General features: G+C 42.4%; 2 protein-coding genes across 2 annotated transcripts; both read right to left on the bottom strand.

The window, feature by feature from the left end:
* Positions 1–1960: 1960 nt before the first annotated feature.
* LOC121200024 (E3 ubiquitin-protein ligase pellino homolog 2) lies at positions 1961–10674 on the bottom strand. Its single transcript, XM_041065057.1, has 7 exons — positions 10370–10674; positions 6013–6142; positions 5502–5603; positions 4885–5082; positions 4501–4686; positions 4176–4381; positions 1961–4027 (listed from the first exon to the last, which is right to left on the bottom strand). The coding sequence occupies exons 1-7, from the start codon at positions 10447–10449 to the stop codon at positions 3643–3645; spliced, it is 1287 nt and encodes a 428-aa protein (XP_040920991.1). The 5' UTR covers positions 10450–10674; the 3' UTR covers positions 1961–3642.
* A 9047-nt stretch (positions 10675–19721) lies between these two features.
* Positions 19722–22616, bottom strand: arf6a (ADP-ribosylation factor 6a). Its single transcript, XM_041064260.1, has 2 exons — positions 22480–22616; positions 19722–22348 (listed from the first exon to the last, which is right to left on the bottom strand). Exon 2 carries the CDS (start codon positions 21600–21602, stop codon positions 21075–21077), a length of 528 nt encoding a protein of 175 aa, XP_040920194.1. The 5' UTR covers positions 21603–22348; positions 22480–22616; the 3' UTR covers positions 19722–21074.
* Between the last annotated feature and the right edge of the window lie 1887 nt (positions 22617–24503).

The raw sequence follows: 24503 nt of genomic DNA, 5'->3' as shown, positions 1-24503 counted from the left end.
TGTGAAAAGTGCACTATTTTTGCTTTTTGCTACATTCCAATACAATGACCTGTGTAATGAGAAGATTCTTGACTTCATGCTGATCTGTTTCCAAAGCAGCCATGGAACGGAGCAGATTTCATTTTTGAACAGGTTTATTGACATGTGTATAGCGATTGTCTGTGCACCGGACGATTACAGAAGAATATGATATAAAATAATACAAAATAGCTGTACATAACACAGATGTATTTAAAGGAATGCATTGTTAATTGTGAGGTTTTGCGCTGTAGAATAGAATTAGTGTCAGCTACTCACTCACCTGTAATAAGGTGAGTTTATAAGTTGAGGAGTTGAGGTTTTGCCACCTGGAATGAAGGTCAATTGATGCATATAATAATAATAATAAAAAGTTAGGGAAGAGCTAATGATGTTACTGGTTTGTATTAAACAACCTGATGCCACGATAAAATAGATAATATGTCTGAATTTGCTAAAATCTAAAAACAAAAACAGGAAATTGCATATGGACACCTGTAACCCAAAGAGGGTTTGAATAAAGAATAAAGCAAAGGAAAAGTTAAAAAAAACACAAGCTAAAATAAATATGTCAGGTCCTAAACTAGAAGCCAAAGAGGGTGCTGCAACGGTTCTTCCATCCACATGCCAATGGTGTTACATTAATTGTTGTATATATTATCTTGAAAAGCAGGATTCACTGGATTTGGCGTGCTTAGTAAAGGGCAGCTGATCGAGATGTTTCCATAGCCTGTTAGTGCCTGTCCCCCTTATTGTAAGACCCGTATGTGACTGATCCTAGACCTGCAGTGATCTACCCTACTGTGTGATCTCTTGTACACTGGATAATTATCCTCACACCTGTTCTCATTTTTATGCATTTTGCAGATCTGAAACGTTTTGACTCAAAGTGTCTCCTACCCGGCTTCCTTCAGGCCTCGCCAGCCGTGAATCAGAAATCACTAATCCTGAGCAACAGTAATTATCAACACTACATCAATTATCCACCGCACTCTTGGGAGTTTAAATCTTGTATTTAGACTTCAAATGGAAAAATATAGTATTCTGACAACAGCAGGCTGACTTTTGTTAGCTTGAAATGTACCATGATCGGTCTAAATACAAAATTTAGTGTGGCGACGTGGACGTCTTTCTGCAGTGAACTGGTTTGGTGGAAAACAATAGCATAGTAGTACAAAGTGGGATCTGACAGATTCATTCACAAATGTCAAGCATCTATCAAGTATTAGGATTTTTTTAAGCTCTCTGTCTTCTTTCTTTTTATTTGGAGAGGTCTTCCAAAAAAAAAAAAAAAAAACCCAACAAAATAAAAATGCTGCAGTTCTAACAGCTGAGGACTCGGAAGACATCTTGGTCTGCGACAAACGCTCTCAGCGCGAATAACAGGTTGGCAATCCACCGTGCAAAGTTTTCGAGTAAGTGTATGTGTAGTGTACATACTGTAAGTGTACGTTCAGCACATGCAAGCTAGACACAATTCCCTTGTGAGTGTGTATTATCAATTATACGTCTTCCATACTTGAGGCTATTATTGAAATTATTTGACTCTTTCGAGCTAGTTCACCAAGCTACACCATAATATTTAGTTACAAAAATAGTATCACAATATAGACCATTCAATATGAGCACCAGGGAAGGCTAAATATAGCCCGAGTATTTGGCTACATTCATTGTCTGGGCAATGTTTTACGGTAGCAGTGTGTTATGTGTGTTTGTTGGACACAGTGTTGGCAATGTTTTCTCACTCACAAGCTCTCCTACTTCTACCACACGATAATATTCGGAAACATACAGAACTTGCTTACACTGAGTAACAACAGTTAACTAAAACCAATTATCAGTTAGAAAAATAGTTTGTTTTTTTGTTTTTTGTTTTTTTTTTTAACACTGAACATCTAAAAGGATCCCCCCCCCCCCCCTTCCCCAAATAAATCCCTCCCCATTTCCTAACAAAATAGTTTTCTTTGAAACAAACAAACAAAAAGATTTTCTTTTGAGGTTATGCAAGGTCAAACCTTTTTGACTCTCCATCACACTAACGTAGACCCTGTTTAGCATAATTCAGTAACCAGAAGTGTGTTCAAATTAACTTAACAATACAACACATTCGTTTGCGATAGCTGCTGTGTCGTTCTGCAGCCTGAACATGCTGAGTTGTGTCAGCATGATGAGGCTGCTTAATGCATTTGAAATTAGTATTTAAATAAATGTCGGGTATTTAGTCACTGATCCAGTTGCTCATCTTTAAACCTAAAGACTTTGGTTACATCGCACACGCTGAGATATCTGGTCTAAGACCTCATTCGGAAATAAAATAAATCATGGACTTGAACACGCCTCCGGTCGAGCCCTTAACCTGGAAACCATTTCAGCCTTGTTCGAAGTGACTGCTGACCTTACACCTGGCTAAACATAGCACATCTAGCTTATCTATGGGAGTGCTATTATTGCTTTAGAGAGTTCTGAAGTGGAGTTTACCCAGTTTATTCCCAGCCCTTGTTTATCCTCTGTCTGCTTGATAATCTGGATAAGACCTGGCTTTATGTGGTATGTAGTGTTCCCTCTGGTCCTTTAGTGCTGTTCACAGAGTCTGCAGCTATCACTCCAAACTGATGGCACACAGGGGGTTTCATTTATGGGGGGAGGGTCCTGTGCATAGATTTCACACTAAAAGGACGTGTGAATACAAACGATGACAACTGCATATACTCAAAGATGTCCTGGTTTTAACGATGGTTAATAATTTCCTCTTCGTGGAACAATAGGAATTTGAAATGTTGCATGGAAGCACAAGACTCTTATCCCTCCTTGTAAACTCCCACATTTACCATAAGTAGTTAATGCAGCACGTTGAATACAGCTATAAATATACATCAGTTGGTCGTTCAGGAAGCAAACACGGAAGTCAGTATGCAAATGAGTGCAAATAAGTGCGGGTCAGAAAGTGCAATACTAAACATCTATAACTGGAGACTGTCTGGAGACTACAGACCTGCAACCAGATAAAAACACCATTTCTTTCTTATGTGCAAAAGAGCTACTTGTCATTTCCTACAGGCAAGCGTTAGAGTCTGAATATTTCATATGAAGTGTATAATTACTTCTAAGGCTGTGTCACTTGATAATGGAGTAAAATAACAGTTTGTGATGGGACCAGGATCATTTCAGCTCCTGTGTATATTCACTGTTACTTCTGAGAACCTTCTCTTATTGGAGGTTGGGTAAATCAGCTGACGTAGAGTTTGTTTGGAATGAAAAACAGCAGACTCTTGAATTCCAGAGGAGCGGACACCACAAAGACCCTGGAGTAAATACTGTTCACATGACAGTATTGATTATTCTGTCATGGTTTAATCACCTGTCATCCTCATCTTTTACCAGCTCAACCAACCAAATTAACCGATTAACAACCACTGGAGGATAAACAAGGGGAGGGATTCTTCGGTCCCGAGCTGCATTCAGTGACAGTGTAGAATACTGACTGAGAATATGTATGCTTAATAACAAGAAAATTACACTACCCACTCGTAATTAATTACCTTTCCTTACTGATGAACGTTTGCAACATGAATGAAGCTCGGGCATCTTTCTGTTACTGTGTTAGTGGTTGCTGTGTTGTAGCGACTAGTCGATGGGGCCCTGGAAGATGAGCCGCGTCCAGCCGGGGGAGCTGAGGGCAGTGGAGCAGAAGGGGCAGACGGGTCTGAAGGCGTGGGTCCCGTGGGGTAGTGGTGTCTCGGCCCAGTACCTGGCTGTCTTCTCTGAGCAGACGTGACCGCACGGCACAAAACCGTGCGTAGGAGCGCCGGCGTCCACATACACAGCAGGTTCACAGCCCAGCCACAGGGGCACGTAGGGACCGACGCTCCTGCACAGGGGACATTCTCGGCGTGCCGTGGAGCCCTCGCCCTCTCCTGGTTCCTCCTCTGCTTCAGATCTCTGGCCCCAGTCGTGGCGTCCATGTACGTGGCCGCAAGTGAGGTAGACCCAGGGCTGACGTTCTTCAAGGCTGAGGTAACACATCGACAATGTGTCATTATTTTTTAAGCACTGTACAGTAGTTTTGTCACAAAGAATAAAACACTGAAGAATATTAACATTTTTGTGTCACTAACTGATGAAGCTGTCTGTCAAGTACTGTAGACTGAGGCCCCTACCTGTGGCTGCGTGGCAGGCTGGGGAAGGCCAGGGTGCTGAGGCCTACAGGACACTGGGGCCGGGACGCATTAAGCTCCTGGCGAAGCGCCTCCAAGTGACGCAAGGTGGGAGCACGCATGAGTCCCTCGCCTGTACGCCACAACAAGGTGGCACCGCACAGGTCAACCAGGGACCCGTCTCTTAGTGCGCTGCTCTCACCCTCTGCCTGGAAAAGTTGACACGCAGCGAAAGACACACACTTACAGTCAAACCAAAAATAAAACCACACAATCTTGATCTTCAAAAAGAAACATGAACGTAGTGACCAAACCAGTGGTGACTCACTAGTTTGCCCCGGCTGGGTCCAGAACGTGTCTCCCGCAGGGCGTACACATCACCACAAACAGAGATCTCCCTCCACAGCCCCTGCTTGGGGTCCTCTGGGAACCCCTCCGGGTGCATCACTAGAACCCCGTTGGTGGTCAGGCCATCCATGTGCCCATCAGGGTTTTTCCATTTGGTTGCTTTTTCCTGTGGTAGCACATACATGAGGACATTTGAATTATCCATGATGACAATCACACCAAACCACTTATTAGGTAATAACAATACATAAATCAAACTGACAACCTTGAGTTTATCAGTATTTTAAACTACTGCAATACTGATTCTAAAAATATACCTCTTATTATTAGACACCTTTGTAGGTTGGATTATCAGTCTACTCACCCCTAGGAAGATATTTTTGGAGGAGTCAAAGCCTGCGGCGTAAATGCGAGCAGTGTAGGGCGGGTTGCGTTCACACACCACTCTGCATGCAAAACGTGAGATGGTGCTAGGAGCGATGGAGGGGTCCTCTCCCTCCTTCCCCCCTCCGGAGGTGTCTGTCACCACAAAGTCAATGGGACTTTCTGTGGAGCGTCCAATCTGAGGACAGGGAACAACACAGAGAGACGCTTCCTAGATACCACTTATCAAAATGCTTATTAAAGTCATCTTCAGAATCGATACTGGTTTACACCATATAGCTATACTGATAGAATTTTAGACATGATTGAGACTGAGAATAGTGTGGGTTTTTTTTTTTTGGTGACTTGATGTTTATAAATAGATTTTCTTGGAGATTTTCCACACAGACCGCCTTTATCTTTAATACTTTGTGGTTTTGAACCAAAATTATCTACTGACAGCAGAATTTCCTTTGATGACATTACATAACAGCATATTTTGGGAGAAACTTCCTTGTGACAACACATCTGGGATTATTTCTGTTGTAAAACCAGCCATTATTTAAAGACTGTGTAAAAACACTTGACCCTGTTGTCTTGATTTCCTTTGTGCGTTACCTGGAACATGTCTGTGTTGTTGTCATGGCAGTACTCCACCACCACTGTCTGGTTGCGGGACAGAGTGAAAGAGATGCTGTGCTGCCCCCTGCTGTGTACAGCCTGCAACAACAACAGCAACAAGAAAGAGAAGCTGATGAGTTGACAACCCAAACTGTTAGCAGAAAACATATTGACACTAAAAGGCTATAAAATGCATCTACATTCATAATTGTAAAAGAAAATAATGTAATACTGTGTGTGGTAGCAGCATGTCACAATGTCCGCATGGTGACAGAAATCTTAATTTGTTTTTATGTCTCTTCATCATCAGCATCATGTGTGAGTCACCATCTGTGTAGGCAGACACACTAACACACACAAACACAAATAGCCAGACCACACACTCGAGTCTTCACACTTCGTCATCCTTCCTCTGGCCCGATTATGAAAGACAACAGGGAGTCACAGGAAGGAAACTAATGTTACACACTGATAAAACAATACACAACTCGTGCACACACACACGTACTTTGCTGTCCTGTGGTGTGTTGAGGATGTGCACAGCGCTGGGTTTGACACCGTTGGCCTTAGCCCTTCGGTACAGAGCGAAGCGGCTCTTTCTGCGCCCCCGGTCTCCGCTTGGAAGAGAGCCATTGTACCTGCAGAAAGACAAACAAAAACAAGCACAGGGCGGAAATAAGAGGACAGGAACAGGGACCTTACACCTGATTAGTCTAGATTAGACTAGAATACAACTCAGAGACTTGGAGATAACACGGACACGAGTTCACATGTGTTCATCTGGCTTTACAGAGAACGCCTAATGGTGGGAAAACACACTCTTATCTTGTTTGCATACTGTATTTATGATCTGTCACTTGTTGGAAAACGAAAGCTATAAATAAAATGCCACTGATGCTGCCAAGATGTAGATAGAACTGCAATTAAAGTGGAAGCTCAATTGATTTTGTGCATCTGTGCTGTATCATCGCAGGTTCTGTTGAAATGAATTAAAGCGGTGCACTCAGGCCACTCGTGATCCACATTAAACTACTGAACCTCAATGAAAAGGATAACTACCACTTGATCTCACTCACTCAGCCTGTACTTGGCTCCTGCTTACAGTAGAGGAGCTTGATCATCATCGGACCTCTCTTTACAGTGAAAAGTATTTTTGGCAGGGCATAATTATTAACACCATCACACAATACCATTAACTGTACAGCCTTGAGTAAGTCCTCTAGTTTTCATGTTTTAATGAAAATTAGTGCGACATGATGTTAACTCCTTTCTGGTGTTAGTGCTGACTACAATCCAGGCGTTGTCCTCAATTGTTTTGAAGCCGTGTCGAACATCATTTTCACAGTTTGGGTTCACACAGAAGGCAGTATTCTGGTTTTAGGCTTTTGACTAATCAGCAGCGCATGGTCCTTATTAAACCTATTCAGAGAATACCCAGAGGGCAAGAAGACTTAGGGAGGGACAATAACTCTGCTTTTAGTGGCCTTCAAACTGGATCAGATCAGAGGGCATCTGGTTTGGCTCTGTTCTGATCTGTGTCACAGTCTGGCATAGTGGGCTTAAGAAACCACTGGCTGTTTTAACTGCGTCTGTACGATGTAGCTCTGAAACTGTGGGTGATTCAAGGTGCAGCCTTTCAAAAGAAAATCAATCTGTGACACTTTTTACATTTGATTAATCCATTCCGGAAATAAAAATGCCAATAATCTGCTGGTCAAAACTCTTCAAATGCAAAAATGTCTCTCAGCCTTTCTTCATTTTTTTTTTATCAGTACAAAACAGATACTTCTTCTTCTACTTTTTATTTTGCTGCTGGTCAGACTAACAACTTAAAGACATTGTTCTTGGCTTTGGTGACTTGCATGGACAGAACCAACAGATAGTTTCGAAATGAAAACCATCCTTAGTTGCTGTCAAATACAAGACAGTGCACTAACAGAACTGTTAATCTGAACCAGAGCTGAAATAATTAGATGATTAATCAGTTAGAGGATTAACAGAAGATTAATTGGCAACTACTCTGATAATAGATTAATCGTTTGGGTCTTTTGTTCAAGCAAACCTCCCAAACGTTTGATGATTCCAGCTTCTCAAATGTGAGAATTTGCTGGGTATTTTTGTCTGACATAAATTGAATATTTGGGGATTTTTTTGAAATAGAAATCCAGCTAATCATCACTATTTCCAACACAAGTTCTAGCAAAAACAAAAACAAATATTTCTTATATTGACCTTGTGTACATTTTATTAATTTCAGTGACAGGAGCTCATTTTGTTAGTATAAATTTGTAAACTGATTTTATGTGGTTAAATTTGTAAGTCTAAGGAAAGTTTGTTTGGGCAGGTCAGTCAGCAGGATGCTTGTGAGAACATCGGGCATGTTACCCAGAAAAACCTTCAAACAGGCCACGGTTACTTGTAATATTTTTTAAATGCGGAGTCCAATCAAAGAAGATGACCCAGTACTACCTCCTCCCTCCATGAACCCTGCCTCTTACTTCAAACTGAACCCCACCCTGTCTGACACGATGAGGACTAGGCCAGGAAAAAAAACGAAAGAAAGATATATGAGGACAGAGCTCTGAGGGGTCTGGTTAAAAGGTAGAAGATATGAAATGGGACCGAGGATATGAGGGCACAGGAGAGGAAATCAGCTTAGAGGGAGAAACGTGGCGAGCGCCTTGACAGAAAAGCAGTCAGGAGCTATCATGAGTATTAGAGACAGAAAACTAAAGCTAAATTAATGAAATGAAGCAAAGGGCAGGCAGAGGAGATGGAGAGAAAGGGCAGAGATACACTGCAAAGCAGAGGGCCGAGGCAAAAGGCTGATGGAAGAGCTGCTCCATGAGGTTATGATTTGCTGGGCAGTCCTGGCCTGCATCACGCATGTGTGCGCATCATAAAGCACAATATGAAATATTCACTCCTTCTGCCCCTCGACACAGGGTTTATTTTCGTTGAGGGCAAGTCACCAAGGAGGGCTGCTTCTGCGAAAGTCAGCAAAACACAGTGAGGCTGGCAGGGACTGGGTCTGAGAGGCAGGAATGCGACACAGACAGTGTTAAGAGGGGTTACGGGTGAGATAAAAAGGTGTGGAAGAGATAAACAGAGGTGTTTGCATAGTGATGGGACTGGGTCATGGGGCAGAGGTGAACAGAGCGATGCTGAGCTGCTGGACTGGGGAGTGTTGTACATGGTGTCCAGGCTAACTAAGGTAATGAGCGATGGCAGGCAGCCACTGCAAAGATCACATGGCCCGCAGTGAAGCAGGCATCGACCACACGGGGCATGTGATCATCAAGGCTGACAGATGCAAAGTCAAACCACACTTGCACGAAACAGGCCAGAAAAATATGATATCTCACAGGAAGCAGTAGAGAGAACAGCACACTCTGATGCTGGGTCTGTGTGTCGAAGTTACCTGCTGCATGTCTGGGGACAGATGAACTGGTCATGGGCCTGAATCATAATACATCCTACAGATCCAGATTTGAGAGTCTTTTAGTTATAACTACATATTTTTCCAGTATCAGTCAGCCCTGGTTCAAAACCACACAGGGGATACCTTTAATAGCTCTGTGGCTGCCACTCTTGCAGGGGAAAGATCAAACCAAACCTCAATTGTTACAGTTTAAAAGTCAGCTTACACAAACACGTTTTCTACTCTCAAAGAGACACACTAAGCGTTATGCCGCAAACCGCAGAGCATGCTTGTGTGTAAGTTGCATGGCCAAAAACCTAAAATTGGCTTTAAATTATCATTTTCTTGTTCTCGTCTGAGGATGTAAAGGACTGCTCTGTTCAAAGAGTCAGATAACGAGGAGGACGACTAATCAGTATTCTGATACAGGCGGGCCACAGCCTCCTCACTCCATGCTCAGCCGGAGGGGAAGCGATAGGCCATTAGGTCAGTTATCTTTGGCATACACAGGAAGCTCTGCAGGGCAAGAGGGAGGCCTGTGTAAGCCTGGATATGACTGGGAATGTGTGTGTGTGTGTGTGTGTGTGTGTGTATGTGTATGTGTATGTGTATGTTGTGGCATTTATGGTCCCTGCAGACCATGCACAGTGTGGAGCTGTAGGGGTGGAAATGCTTGGTGGCTGTCATCAGCACATCCTGCCTACAGTGTGCTTGTGTGTGCTGCTGGTGATGTAGAGGGGCTTTTCTCCTCCTCCTCCTCCTCATCTGGTCATCCGGATGCGACGTTTTATTAATTACTTATAACAGCCGACAGAGGTTTCCTGAATACATAATATGAGCAAAATGCACGTATTTTTCAGACAATGAAATCACCCTCAGCTTTACTTTTAGCAATCGCGGATCCAGCATAGTATGACATCATTGGGATTTTCAACCAGAGCAATCCAGCGCTTCTCCTCCCCTCCCTCCCACTCCCTCCCTCCCCACTACAACCATTGATGAAAAAGCGGCTACATCCGTAATAGCCTCATGTACTATGGCCGTAGCAGATGTTGCACCTTTTACACTCAAACGCACCACACATGATGCCAAAAACAAGACGGTGGCACAGTTTGAGAGAATATGCTTTCATCTGGAACATAAAGTTAGTTTGTGACATTACTACACAGTCAGTCATAGACTGGTCGTAAACGACGGCAGGGTACAATAAATGAGAAATGAGCTTTAAAAAATGTGCAAGTATGGTGAATTTTCTGTCCAGAAAAAGGACCATCAGAGCGATTTTTTTTTTTTATAAGAGCAGTGGATTAAACCTGAACTCACACGTCATCTGTTGGTTTATTGTGCTGATGGTGCCGCTACATATTCAACCTTAATTTGCCGCTGGAGCGTTTCTCCATCCTACACGATTTTACTATAGCTTTTTAGGCTGTAAGAGACTTACCCCAAAATGACCAATTCGCCGTATTTTACCGGGTCTTTAACGGGCACATCATCATCTCCGTCTTTTTTCGGTGAATTCATCAGACTGGACTGCTCCAGAAGAAAAAAAAAACGCGTCCAATGGCAATAGTGATGAGATAAAACAATGCTAACACACTCGAAACTGTAAGGAAGTGATTTGGGTTGTAGTCTATCAAAGTTTGTGCACAGTTCTGCAAAGTTTTCCCAGACTTCTCGTTGCTTGTTTTATTGTTTTAATCCCGTGCAGGAGCATCTTTTCATGGCTTTATTACCAGTGTGTAGCTGGTTTGTATCACGACAAATCTGTTCAGTAGCATAGGATACAACAACGGCTAACGGCAGGGAGTGGGGCATACCATATTTTATAGGGGTGGTCGTGCGAAACACATCTTAAAAATAGTTGCCAAATTTGCCCCTAAGAGGATTAATGGGTGCCTTTCAGGTTTACAGAACGGATACATGCCGTACATGTGATTACGAGAAAAACATCCATTCATAATTCAATAAGAAAATGCATTGATGCCTGAACAATCCCGTGGAACAAGAAATGGGCGCAGCCTTGATGAGACGCTGGCTCCCACTGTTAGAATAAAATGAGGCATTTCGAAATCCGGAGGAAGTGCCCACATCCCCCGGCACGCAGAGGCGTCCTGGGACATTTAAAGTACTAGAATAGGCCGTTTGGTTTTTATGTATAGAAATCATATAGCTCTGATCCTGTGGGTCATTATGGAGTCTGACGTAATGAGATGCTTCAGGGGGGTGTGGTGTAGCGAGGATGTGGGTCACCATTGCGCCCCAGACTAGACACCTTCTTTTCTTCTTGTCTGCATTTCTTGTGGGGGTTAGGAGACAGATATAGGCCGTCTGGAGCCCACACTTAATATCCCTGTCTCTCTCGCTGTCTCTCTCTCTCTCTCACTCTCTCACACACACACACACACACACACACACACACACACACACACACAAGCAGTTTGTACTTACTCATTATGGTGTGACCACATGAGGGCAGTGCACTTCAGTTGCAAAGTACAACTTTCTAGTTTTGTGAAGTCAGTCAAGTGTCACTATTTACACCAATCAGTGTGTATAAACATCAGTCCCACCTGTGCTTTGGTACATTTGCACCCATGCATGTCGTCTGCACTTTGGTTTGGATACAGCTGACTTGTTGTCACATTTTCCTCCAGCATCCTGGTTGCTGTTCATTGTTATTTGATGAGACAGAAAGCAAAGACTTCGCTTGCAGGCTTTTCTGGACAGAACCCAGATCTGGGGTGTCAGTAACAGAATCTGTTCAGTCTCCACAGTGGCACGGCTGTCTTCATCTGGAACAGTAGCCTACTTTTTGTTCTGGCGGGGCGGTGTGACATGTAGTGGCTTGCATGCTCAGTGAGGCACAGAGGTGCCATGCAGTATTCTGCATGATTCTGCGGTGTGTGGTGATGTTGGCCCTTGCTATCAGCTGTGTAGCTGTCATTGAAATATTTGCTTGTGCAAATTTTACAGATGTTACCTGATATGATTACAACTTCAACATGGACACAGCCACGCCCTCACTCACATGTTAGCTAAAGTGCTGCAGCACTGTGACTGTTGATAACTCTGAAAGAGGTGATGACTCATGAATGGGCTTCAGTATGAACCAAACCAAACAACCACGCCCTTATTCTATGAATGACGGTCCACTGCAGTCATTGAGTAACTAATCGACCAACTGGAGTGCTGACTCACCTCATAAGCGCATACAGTAGTACACACGTTTCACATGAAAGTATCACAAGTGTAGCCTCAAACATACATTTCTTCTGAGATACAAAGTAGAAACTGGATGGACCAGATATGTGTGTCTGTGTGTGTGTATTTGTCAGTGAGTGTAATTTTCTTTCTTTCCCACTCTGGGATTAAGGTCACACCCTCCTCACTCTCTGTCTCTTTCTCTTTCTCTCTCAATCTCCCTCCATCCCTCCCATTTTCTCTGCCTCTTGTGCTCTCTATCTTCTTTCTGGCTGTCCCTGTCCTTGTTTGGCTGAATTTCAGAATTAAACTAGAAAATATGTTTGGCCTCCATCATGCGGAATGAATACTCTCTGCTCCCCTTAATTTACATAGTTTATGGCCATAATAATCAATCATCAGGCTAAGGATCCAGCTTGGACGGTGGGGATTATTTACTTATCTCACTTAACCAAGAATTTAAAGAATGCTCCGAATGAATAAAAAGCTATTCCATGTCAGGTAATCAACGACCAATCAATGTGATTATATAGTGCTTCATCAATTTCCAAAAAAAGAATTTGTCTTTTAGCTCTTCCCAGAGGTCATAGCACACTTTCAGCTATAGAACAGTGAAGAGTTTCATCAACCTGCATAAGGATACTTAGCAAAACAGATGTCTGTTGTCGCCGAGAGCTGAAACAGGGATCATCTACATCACCTCACAGTTAAAGCAATGTAATTAAAAAATAATAAATAAATAAAATTGGACGTGGCAGCTTCGATTGACAGGCACTTTGTTCTGTGATGGCCTCCTGAGCCAGATGAATTCTCCTGAGTTAATCACAGCGTGAGGTCTCTGCTGGCTTACATGTCGAGCTGTTGCTACCGTAGCTTCGCACATGGCTGCTGCTCAGTATTGTTTGTATTCACAGTTCACAAAATATGCAATAGTAAATTCTTTAGAGTAGGTTCAACTCAGTGAGTAAGCAGTACATGAAATCTCCATTTATGGCAGCTTGCTTTGACATTTATGTCACCGGCATAATTGAAAAAGATCTAAGCAGCAAATTTGCAAAGGAATTTGTGGCCTGTCTGTCTGGACCACAGCGTGTAGTAGCGAACGACCTCGTTGCATCTCAGAAGTTATCTAGAAACCATATTTGGTGAGCAAATCACAGATCAGATTGTATGCCTAATTGTGCACATGCGGAATGCATTAGCCCTGCTATCACTATGCAGCTTTTGGCAGGCTATGTTTTTAGTCAAGCAAAACATAAGAGAAGGGGTGGCCACTGATAATTTAGAGGTGCGTGTTCATGTCGAACATACACAAATAAGGACCTTTTTGGAGTCACTCTACTCTTGTATGTTCAAATGTAAGTATATACATGCATGTAATAACAACGAAATGGTGAACACGTACTGAAAAATAAATGGTTAGAGCCACAAGAATTAATCATGTTATTTAAAACAGACAAGACGAATAGATTAGAAAAATGTCTTTTAAACTCATACACATATGCACACATTTCACTGCATGATAGCACTGATGCTTTGGTATTTTGGCTCAGGAGCCTGTTCCACATACTGTACACCATCAGACGGAGTTCATGATGAATGTGACTTCTGGATCATTTCCATGATTTATTCCCAGAATGTCTGTGTATCAATGACGTCAAGATGCCTGTGGAACCCACCTCCTCAATCCGGATTTAGCTGACCATGATTTAAAGGAGGAAACCAGATATTTGATAGAGGAATGGTGGGTAAGAGACGGGAGTCAAGACAGTCAATTTAGGCCACTCAGATGTGCCACAGCCATCTGCTGCTGAGCCTTTGTCAATGTTGCCATAGAGACAAGAGCAAACAAAGAAAAGGTATTTCTGTCATTAAGCAACCCCGCCGCCTCTGTCTGTAGTTAAAGCTTAGATGGAGTGCTGAAGCAAAACCGAAGACTTTAGGATATAATGCACGCAGAACAGAGTAACAACAGACAAAGAATAGAGTCATGATATTATCTCATGCACTGTATCTAAGCATTACTGTTTGCTTGTGCAAGAGCATGTGGCCACAAAAAGACATACCTGTTCTACCTGTGATGCACGAGTGCACACATGCCTGCTGGGCATGTGTCTGTGTGTGTGTATATGAGACACCTCACTCCCTCTGCTTGATGAGGAGGATGTCTCCTGCATGGAGCAGTCATGATGCTGCAGATGGCTCAGCATATTTCCATTCTCTATGGGCACTCGGGCACAACAGGCTCTACTTGTGATTTTGGCTACCTACAGGGAAGACTAATTGCATACACAAGCAGGTTTGTTGCTAAACACTGAGAATGGATGGCTTTATTACCAGTGGCAAATGACTGTATGCAATGTACATAATAGCTTTAAGACACTGATGTGCACAGTCCCACACAATATGCAGCTAGTAGAAATATGTGCAGATTGTGGGGGCAGTTTTATTGGAGCACATCTGGGAGCGGGACAGGAAAAGATGATGTGAGATCATGTGAGAAGCAGAAGATAAGGAAGTCATTTGACGACCTCACAGAAACAACTTCTGAGCCAAATTACAGCCAGAAACAGACCAAATAAACTTGTTGCATGTGACAAGATTAACCTTTGTAGTCTGTCGGTTAGGCAACACGCTTTATGTACTCCAGCCTTTGAGTAGGACCACTGCAGCTCAGCTTAAACACGGGCTAGTTAGCTGAGACAATTGCTTTTAGCACACTGAGTCCTTTCACAAATCACTTAGCTCCACGGAGCACCTGCCAACAACCTGCCATACATGTACATGACGAGAGCACATACGCTACACACACACACACACACACAGCTGCTTTGCACGATAGCAGATGGCTCTTCAGACAGGTCATTAATAAGAGCCAGCGCGGAGGCTGTGCGTGATGGGTTATTTTTGGATGTAGTGTGTTATTTAGGGATGAAAGTTGTACTGGTGACTCTATATCTGTGTTTGTGTGAGTGAGAGGTTGCCAGAGAGCAAGGCACCAGAGAGAGAGAGAGAGCGACATTTAGAATAATTGGCGCCCTGTTCAGTCCGACAGAATTCCACAGCAGACCTATTAATAATTACACAATGTGTGAATGGCAAACTTTAACCTGGGTTCAACAAGGTTTATTACAACAGCTTTTAAAGAATGAGCTGAGGCATTGTTGACGCTTGTTAACGGTTTTATCGTTGCTCAGAATGAGTGAGCAGAGGGGAATTAACTGAGGGATGAGGAGACATAGAAATGTTGATTTCGCTCTTCTTGACCGAGCTCATACGCAAAGCAGTCATGGTTTCAGGACCCTTTCTGTACTATTTCTCAGTTTCACAGCAGAAAATCAGTCCAGGTAATTACAAAGCTGTTTAACAGACACATGATTTGCTTCAGAATAACAACACTTTAACCCTGTCCTAACTTCTTTTTTTGGGGGGCCAGACAGACAGTCTATTGTCCTTATCTCTTGTATAGTATCTTGTTAATCTTTTATTTTCATCTCATTGTGTCCATCTGCTGCTGCGGTGTGCCGTGTGTCACACAGGAAGGTTGCAGCATATGTCACTTCCTGTCACAAAAGAAAGCGCAACTCAAAGTCTACCACCAGTTTACGTCTTTATCTGTAGAGGAAAAGTCTTTCTGTCAATAAAAAATCATTTAGCTTCCTGTTGATTATTTCAGATACTTTTTATCTGCTGAAGCAACAAGACTGAAAGTCATAGTTTTCATTAGCATTGTACTCAAGATCCTTCTTTGTGCTAACATCCTGTGAATTTATTTAGTTCACTGTATCAGAGATCAACCCACATAGGTGTACAAAGTGATACTGAACACAAATTAATCAATAAAACTAAACTGAGCAAGATCTCACACACAAGCAAAGTGAAAATCTGTGTATTGGGCCTTAAGCATACTAGAGTATATCCAGCATGTTTATGCAAGTTTAAAAATGTGCTCTTATTTACATATTTCATGGAGCAAAGATTCTGTTGAAACCATTTTTTTTTTCTAAAGGATGTGAAAAAGCACCACTTTCAGTGTACAGCCTCCATTAATTACATCTGTGAGCCTGAATTATTGCTGCTGCACACATCTTTCCCACTCCACAACTTCTCCGCCAAATGCAAACACGGGCCTCGGGCTCCCTATAATTATTAGCACATTGTCCGAGGCGGAGGGAAATTCAATGTGCGACAGATTCTGAAGAGCTTACAACTGCCTGGAAGCTGAATGTCACTCCGCATGCTGCTTTTACAGCACTGTTTAAACGGGCCCCATGACAACTGAGACTTTCTGAGCTGTAGCTCTGGCTGTTCCGCCTGGTCCTAAAGTCCCTTTTGTGTGTCTCAATAGTGGATGTTGCTGACAGGAAATGCCTGTAAAGACAACTGTGGATGATCATACAATCAAAAGAAGACGCTACATAGGACAGAGAAACAATTCAAGGGTGAATCCTATCTCTGATGAACCGAACAATCATTGGTGGATAATGATCATGCAGAGAGGTGTGTCGAGTAATTTTTTTTTCATTTTTTGCTCCACTTGCCCATGGCAAAAGGAGGATTCTGTCATGAGTTGGAAAACCCCAAGAGGTATTGGCAGCCGGGGCTTCAAAGAGGGCTAAACAAATGGCCGTGAAGTACATAATAAGAGGTTCTATACTCTGAAAATCAGGTTTGAAGGTGATGAGCGGCAGCCTGTTTGATTACTCAATGAAAAAAAACAAACAATTTCTATTTGACAGAGACATGTAATGAGTGCAGGCTGAAAGCACAGGCCAACAGTTACTGATAAACAAAGCTTTCAAAGACATCAGATCAGGACATTTTTTCCTAACTGATCTCGTTGAGTCTTAGATTGTTAAAATAGTCACTGAAAAGTGTAGTACAAATGCCAACAGGTGAACACTGACAACAGCTAGTACTGCATAAGTACAAAATTAGATCCGTCACCTACATAAAAGTAGCAGTACTACAATGTAAACTATAAGAAGTAAAGGCCCTGCATTCAAAATGTTACTTAAAAATAAACAGATTTAGATTCAGAGGAAGACAATGACTGCTACATGACTGTTTGTGGGTCATAAACACAATCAATGCTTTTAGCTGCATTTTCAAGATTATTACCACATGACACACACATCATGAGCAGCTGGTTTTCCTAGAAAGTCCATTCAGCGGCATTGCTGTCATGTTTTACTGAATAAGAGGTCATGAGCAATAGACTCCTTTAAGTTGAAATGCATGTTGTCTGTATTTAATGGTTTCCTGGTCTGCTGAATGAAGAACTGAAGAGAGATTAAAATCAAAGAGGAAACGCCCAAATAAACAAATGTCAGAGGAACTGCCAATGAGCTCCATTTAAAAGGTATTGTTTGAAACCACCCCCCTTCAAAGGCACACAATAGTCCAGTCCACCCCCCACCCAGTGAAAATACAATGGCGGTGCTTCGGCGCTAAAGCTGAACGCGAAGGAAAATGAAGTGGGTCTGCTAGGGACTTTCATTCATATCCAACACTTCCTCAGCAGCTTTCACTGGGCTACTAGTCACAGGAAACACAAGTGAATCACGTCTCAAGTCCTGATGTGACTGTTGATGGAGACGATGATGCAGAGGAACTGAAAGAAATGCCTCATTGCATCAGTGAGGTTGCAGGGTCATTGTGTAGGATTGGAGAAGCGTTGCTACATCCTCATAACAGAATGAGTACATGTATTTTCAGCCACTCACTGAGGAACAAATTGTGTGACAAAGATGCAGTTTCATTTAAAAAAAAAATTCTGCCTGGTTAAGCAAGAGAGACAATAAGTACTCTTAGACTGTGTCCTTTAAGTGAGGGCCACAGGTGAGCCTGGCAGCATTTGACACCAGCCAGTGTGTGCAGTGCATCTGCTGCTGAGTGCAGTGACAGCTGTACAAAGGGTCTGCGACATGTGCAGCATAATTCAGTGGCTCAGCGCTGACGTAACATCAGGAGTCGTTTCAAACTGCTCTCCCTTTCCATATTTCCTCTCCTTGGTTCCTCCTGAGAAATGAAAAGAGCTTGTAGATCTCAGTCTGGAATTTCCACATCCACAATGGAAAATCATAAGCAAACAAGATCATGCTTGACATTGTTGAGGCGCTGCCTTCAACTGTTCAAATAAAGTGGTTTCAGTACAATGGCGCACTCTGAAAATGCAGGAAATTCCTGTAACTGGTGCTGCTGATTCCCAAAAAAAAAAAAAAAAGCTTGTGAAAGTGACAGCAGTTTCAGGAGAGATAATAGGCTACAGAATTTGTGTGTCTATCTGAGTTCAGCTGCCTGTCCCTGTCTTTTGTGCCGGACACGTCACATGCAGGCTTTCAGCACAGCAACAGGTCAAACTTCAAATCAACAGCCACAAAACAAACACCACATGGGCAAACACAGCAAATAGAAGAGATAGAGAACGAGCATTCCTGTACAGGAATTCCTGGATTGCGACTGTCCTGAAAAAAAAACAGCTATAGTAACGTATTAGGGAAAATGTAATGCTTCTAAAATGTGAGCTTTTAGGGAAACTGGAGGGTAATTATTACCTTACTGTTTATTACAGAAAGTCAGAGAAACTCAAGGTGGCATCAGGATTTCACCTGTGTGTGTGTTTATGTTTAAGACTCAACCTGACACTTACTGTGGCTCTTTTTGTTCTCACCAACAGGCGAGGCCTCTCCTAAACCACCAATTTCCATGACAACTATTTTCTTCTTTCGAGCGTTTCCTGACTTCACACAGTGATGTCACTTCCCACAATTCACACCCTCCTCTTTCGATGTGTGACCTTCCACACACACACAGCTCTTCTGCTTTTTCTTATTGCTCGGAAACACATGAAACTTGGTACTAGAGCAAACGAGGTGAGGGTTGGGGTAGAAAAAAAAAATGAATGGCTTGAAATGAAATAGAGGTCTGATCTCAGGTCTGTGCCTCAGGGTGACTCGCATACCCAGGGCAACATGCCAGGCCGGCTGAGACCTTTTGGTGAGGCTGTCACCCTAGCCTCAGTAGTTACACAATCGTGAACTAAGACACTGGTCTCGTCGAGTTCTCAGTAACCAAAATATCCACTTTGCATGCAGAGGAATTATCTACCAGAATGTATGATTTTATCATTAAGTTAAATGTGATGACAGTATAAATCTTGGTGTGTGAGAAACGTGTCATTTCCTGCAGACAAAATGTGAAGTTACCTATTACCAGGACAGCACAAATGTCCTGTGTCTTCATAAAATGTTAAGGTTTGATGAGTTTTAACCTTCTACGGTTCACCATTGTTACCTTTGCTTCCTTTGTTTAAAAAAATGTCAAAAGTCCTCTGTGGAGTCAGCGCCCTCATGGACAATGTGATACTTTAAGACCTTCGGCAAAGCACGGTTTACCTGACAATCACTACTCTGAAACCAGAGCTCTCATCATTTATTCACAGCCAATGACTCACACATGCAAGTGCAGCAAAGGAAACGGGCCGAGGCTCATTTCACTTCACAGTTTGTTCTAACTAGTCTGTCTTTCAAACATCATAACGCCCTAAACTCTCACTTCCTCTTTCATGAACTCAACCCCCCCCCCCCCCCCCCCCCCACGAATGAAACATTACTTTTGCTACTCTTCTACAGGTTGCAGGTGCTTATAGAAAAGGCGTCACTTCCGTACTGATCTGGATATATTTTTTTATTATTTCGTTAGCAGAGCAAAAAAAAAGGGAACAAAAATAAAACAGAGCAGTTTCTATGAGCTATTAACAGAAGGCTGGTGTTTATCTGCAGGACCTTAAGTGTACAGGGAGGTGATGATGGGTTTAAAAAAAAAAAAAGAGAAGAAGAAGAAGAAGAGAGTAGCAGTCACTGAAGCACCTACATTGGAGGTGATGGGGAGTTGAGAATTTCGTAAACACTTGCTGGGGTCCAAAGGTCAGTCACAGAAAGTCAAAATGTGCACAGCCAGCTAGTTTGTAATCCGTGCCCCCCCTCCACAAACTCCCAAAGTGCAAACTCAGCGGTTGAGAATACCTTCTGCTGTAGTAACTGTCTTGATTTTGGGGCACCTGTAACCCCTCCTAAGGCAGCTGACACTACAAATACTCAACAGTAATGGAAGCTCTGGGAGGAAAAAAAAGAAGCAACAATAATAATATTAATAATTATTATAATAATAAGACTGGTGGTAACGGGTTCAAACCCTGAAACAACAAAAATATATATCCATATCACAGTGTGTGTGAATATCCAGCGTCCACATAGTGTCTTTCAAACAAACCGCCACAGTAGACATTATGGATGTAATCACTGCACAGGAAATAAGTACTAACACATCTCCTCATTCATCCCAGTACAATCAATTATGAAAACAGTTTTTTTTTGAGGTCCTAACATACCCTTAATACACATTCTTACACGTTACAGAGGCAGTTTGAGCCATGAAAGTGATATGCTGATGCTAGGCAATGGATTCTGGACTCTTCCCATCCTTTGGATATGTAGCTGGCCCATGAGAATACTGAATGAGAGCTAAAGCGGAGGCAAAACTATAAGTGTGTGTCACAAAGACCCCTAAAAAAGAAATTATACAAAAAGGAGGAAAACTAAAAGAATTTGCAATAAGAGCTCAAAAGTAAGCTTACTGTATATTTAAACAGTACTGATTATACAGAATGTGAACCAAAGCAAACTAAGAGAAAAAAAAGAAAGCCAGGCATAAAACAATTGTCTTCTGTTTAAATGAAATCTGGGGTTATAGTGAAGTCATCATTATCAAAAAAGAAAAATAAAACAAAATATAATTGCTACTCTCTTTGATATATACTCAGCAGAGAGATTGTGGTATTAATTGCTTCAGATTGCATTTTTTTTTTTCTAAACTCATGTTTTCATTCTCAGCTACTTTTTTGGCCTCCAAGTGTCCAGGCTGGTGAGGGCGGGGGAGAAACATTAAGATTTGTAATTTGAGGTAAGCCAGGTCAGGCCCTCGTATAGTCCATCCCCTGTTGTCGCACACGAGGGCTGAACGTACCAATTCCTATCTCGGATCCGGGTCAGGCCTAGCTTCTCCTGGATCTCGTGGGGTTTCATGGCATCTGGGAGGTCTTGTTTGTTGGCGAAGATCAGGATGATGGCGTCCCTCATCTCCCGGTCATTGATGATTCGGTGGAGCTCCTGCCTCGCCTCATCGATCCTGTCCCTGTCGGCACAGTCTACCACGAAAATGAGGCCCTGGGTGCCCGTGTAGTAATGTCTCCAAAGCGGCCTGATCTTGTCCTGTCCTCCCACATCCCACACGTTGAACTTCACATTCTTATAGGTGACGGTCTCCACGTTGAAACCAACCGTGGGGATGGTGGTGACTGACTGTCCCAGCTTCAGCTTGTACAAGATGGTAGTTTTACCAGCAGCATCAAGTCCAAGCATCAATATTCTCATCTCCTTGTTGCCAAAAATCTTTGACAGCATTTTCCCCATCTTGTTTTTTTGTGCATAAATACTTCGTTAGAAGAAAGGAAATGTTTTTTTTTTTTTACTTCTCGAACAAGAGAGAGAATAAAAAGTTGTTTTCAATACAACTGGTAAGTTACAGTGAATGTGTGCTGAGAGCCCTCCACGTGATGGCAGCGGTGGGCTGACACCAGTGTCAATATGCAAACGGCGGTGACTGTCAAGTTTGTACAGTTGGATAACAGAGTGGTACAATTATCTGGATTATGATGATCTGACCTGAGCTGGTGGCTTTGAGAGTTCAGTGGGAGCTGTATGTATGGAGCCCTCGCAGAATTGGGTGGGGATATATTTTCATGATCCACTGCCCTCCGATGTAAGAAGAAAAAATTACATCCCCCCTCTTGCTTCAAACTAGCCGTTGAGCGCAGACTTTCTCCAAACCCCACATTTCAAGTCGTATTTCTCCTTCAAAATCCAGCGGCTGTCACTTGAGCTGGTGTAGCTTTCTCCAGGAAAAAAAGGGAGGTAAAAAAAAAACCCTTCTAAATAAATCAGGCCCAGTCCAAGCCCGGGGTTCCCACTTCCTCCTTGGCAGCCGGCTGTCCACACTTGCCCTTAGCCAGTTCCAGTCGATGAATTTCACAGCACGGTGTTTTTCCTCATTAAAACACACCCAAATATCAGGTCTCCGGTCCGTTTCTGCGCCGGGACATCCAGAGGAAGAGCGCTCAAAAGGTCATTGATTCATCCGACTTTCTTCTCTTCCCCCCCTGTGACACAAGAGCGGTGCAGAGAAGGGAGGGGTGTTAGTACAGAGAAGAACTTTGGATCCGAAAAAATATTCTCTCTGCGGACAGAAAAGCAAAACAAAAACAAAGAACACAGAGAGCGGGATAAATACCTGCGTCTACGGCGATCGTCCCCCAGTCCCCGGGCCGTTTCTCCCCGCTCTTGCCGCCCTCTGTCTCTCTTCCTCCCTCTCTCTCTCTGCAGCCGTTCAGTCGAGCTGTGGCGGTGCTGTGTTACCGGAAAAGGTGCGGACCCAGATCAGCCGCCACTTCCTCTACACAGCTCACACACACTCCGCAGATGCGTTCAAGGGCTCGACATGAGCTCCGACATCTGAGAACACAAAAACATGCGACTGAAGCGCATTGTATTCGAGCTTGGAGTGTTTTTGAATAACTTACAAACTTACTTAACTTAGTACATAACTCAGTTAGTACATATATTTTATATATGTTTTTGTCGTATCAGTTTTATTACAATAACTATTGTGATTGTGTTAGGATGCAATGGTTGTGTTTACAACTATCACCTTTATTTATTACAATATTTTATTTATCAGTTAAATTAAGTGTTAAACATTTTTAAAATAATTTAAATAAAAAATAAAAAAGAAAGATTCACTGCTTATTACAGCGAATGATGGGATCCTTCATAATTGCATTCTTTTCTGCAAAAGTTAGGTCTTGGTCTAGTTTTAACACCAAGTTGTAGCCGTGTTTCACCGCTCCTTCTGGTTGAAGGTTTGATGCATTTCTGACCACAACCAACACTGATGTCCTGAAGTAAACCTCTAAATCACTGCAGCAAGGTGAAAAGTTTGAGGTGTAAAGGAGGTCAGCATGAACAAAATTTAGCTGCTGGCTAAGTTGCTATTCATAGATTTTAAACACCTAAAACTGAAATGAGGTCCAACCCACGGAGCATCAGCAGGAGCACTGGCTAATCTGACCTCACAGATGACTCCCACCAACACATGACAGCTGGTCAATAATTAAATTATTAATTTGTGATTTGGGGCACTTTAGACAGGCGGAATCCTCAGTTAGCAGATGTAATTATCTTTTGTGTTTAATTTGAATTGATTACTTCATCATTTAAAGGCAACATTACTGAACTAATGTACGATAGGCTTTTAAAAATGTATCATTTTACTATTCTATTGTAACTAAACACCGTAAACGTCTAAAGTGCAGACATCATATGAAATACTCCGGGGGCAACAAATTCACTCTTCACTCAAATTGTACGAATTCTGACTGCACCTAAAGGCATTGTGCGCCATTTCGCATGCGCGCTGCGAAAAAAAAAACTGCAGACCGGCCCATTAACTGCTGTTGACGCCATTTGAGCTTTCATTATGTATTTAATCACCTCTACTGTGAGAAGCGGCACAAGAATTACACACAGGTCTGTGCACATGAAACAGATGCACGGATTTAGCAGGCCTAATGACATCAAACGGGGGTTTACAGCCGGGTCTTTCCGACATGTCCTATCATTCATTCAAAACGGTTCCCGTATGAGTAGACTGTGACGTGGAGGTTGTGAGTAGGACGAGGGGAACCACACGATATAAAGCTACAACACCTTTGAATATCTTTGTCTATTTTGTAGAGCTACGCTTTTTAAGTTACATATATATATTGAGAAGATTTACCCAAAGATGCAATTTCAGGATCCTCTGCGCATTTTAAGTACATAAAATCCCTCAAATTCTACATAGATATGATATGGGTGTATGTGTACATGTATAACAATTATTACAAAGATGCAGTTGATAAATAAACTTGTTAGTAATCTCTGGTGAGTACAATAATATACAAATACAAATATATCTTCAGTAAATATCAGACAATATATCAGCCTGGTCTGGTTGTAATATAAACAACTGTAAGAGTATAGGCAAATTAAGTTGGAGTCTGCATTATTGATCTAAAAACTATCGAGAAGATTACCCTGTTTGAAAGGGGGAAAAGTTATCTATTCATTACCAATGCAAAAACTAACCAGTTACTATTATTATTATTATTATTATTATTATTACTATAATAGTAACTATATATAACTGCATGTCCTTCTCCTCCTCTCCTCCATTCCCAGCTGTCCTATCTTCCTCTTTTTCCTCCTTTCACCCTG

The sequence above is a fragment of the Toxotes jaculatrix genome, chromosome 19 (assembly GCF_017976425.1).
Source record: "Toxotes jaculatrix isolate fToxJac2 chromosome 19, fToxJac2.pri, whole genome shotgun sequence".
Taxonomy (NCBI): domain Eukaryota; kingdom Metazoa; phylum Chordata; class Actinopteri; family Toxotidae; genus Toxotes; species Toxotes jaculatrix.
This window is presented reverse-complemented; position numbering and strand designations above follow the sequence as displayed.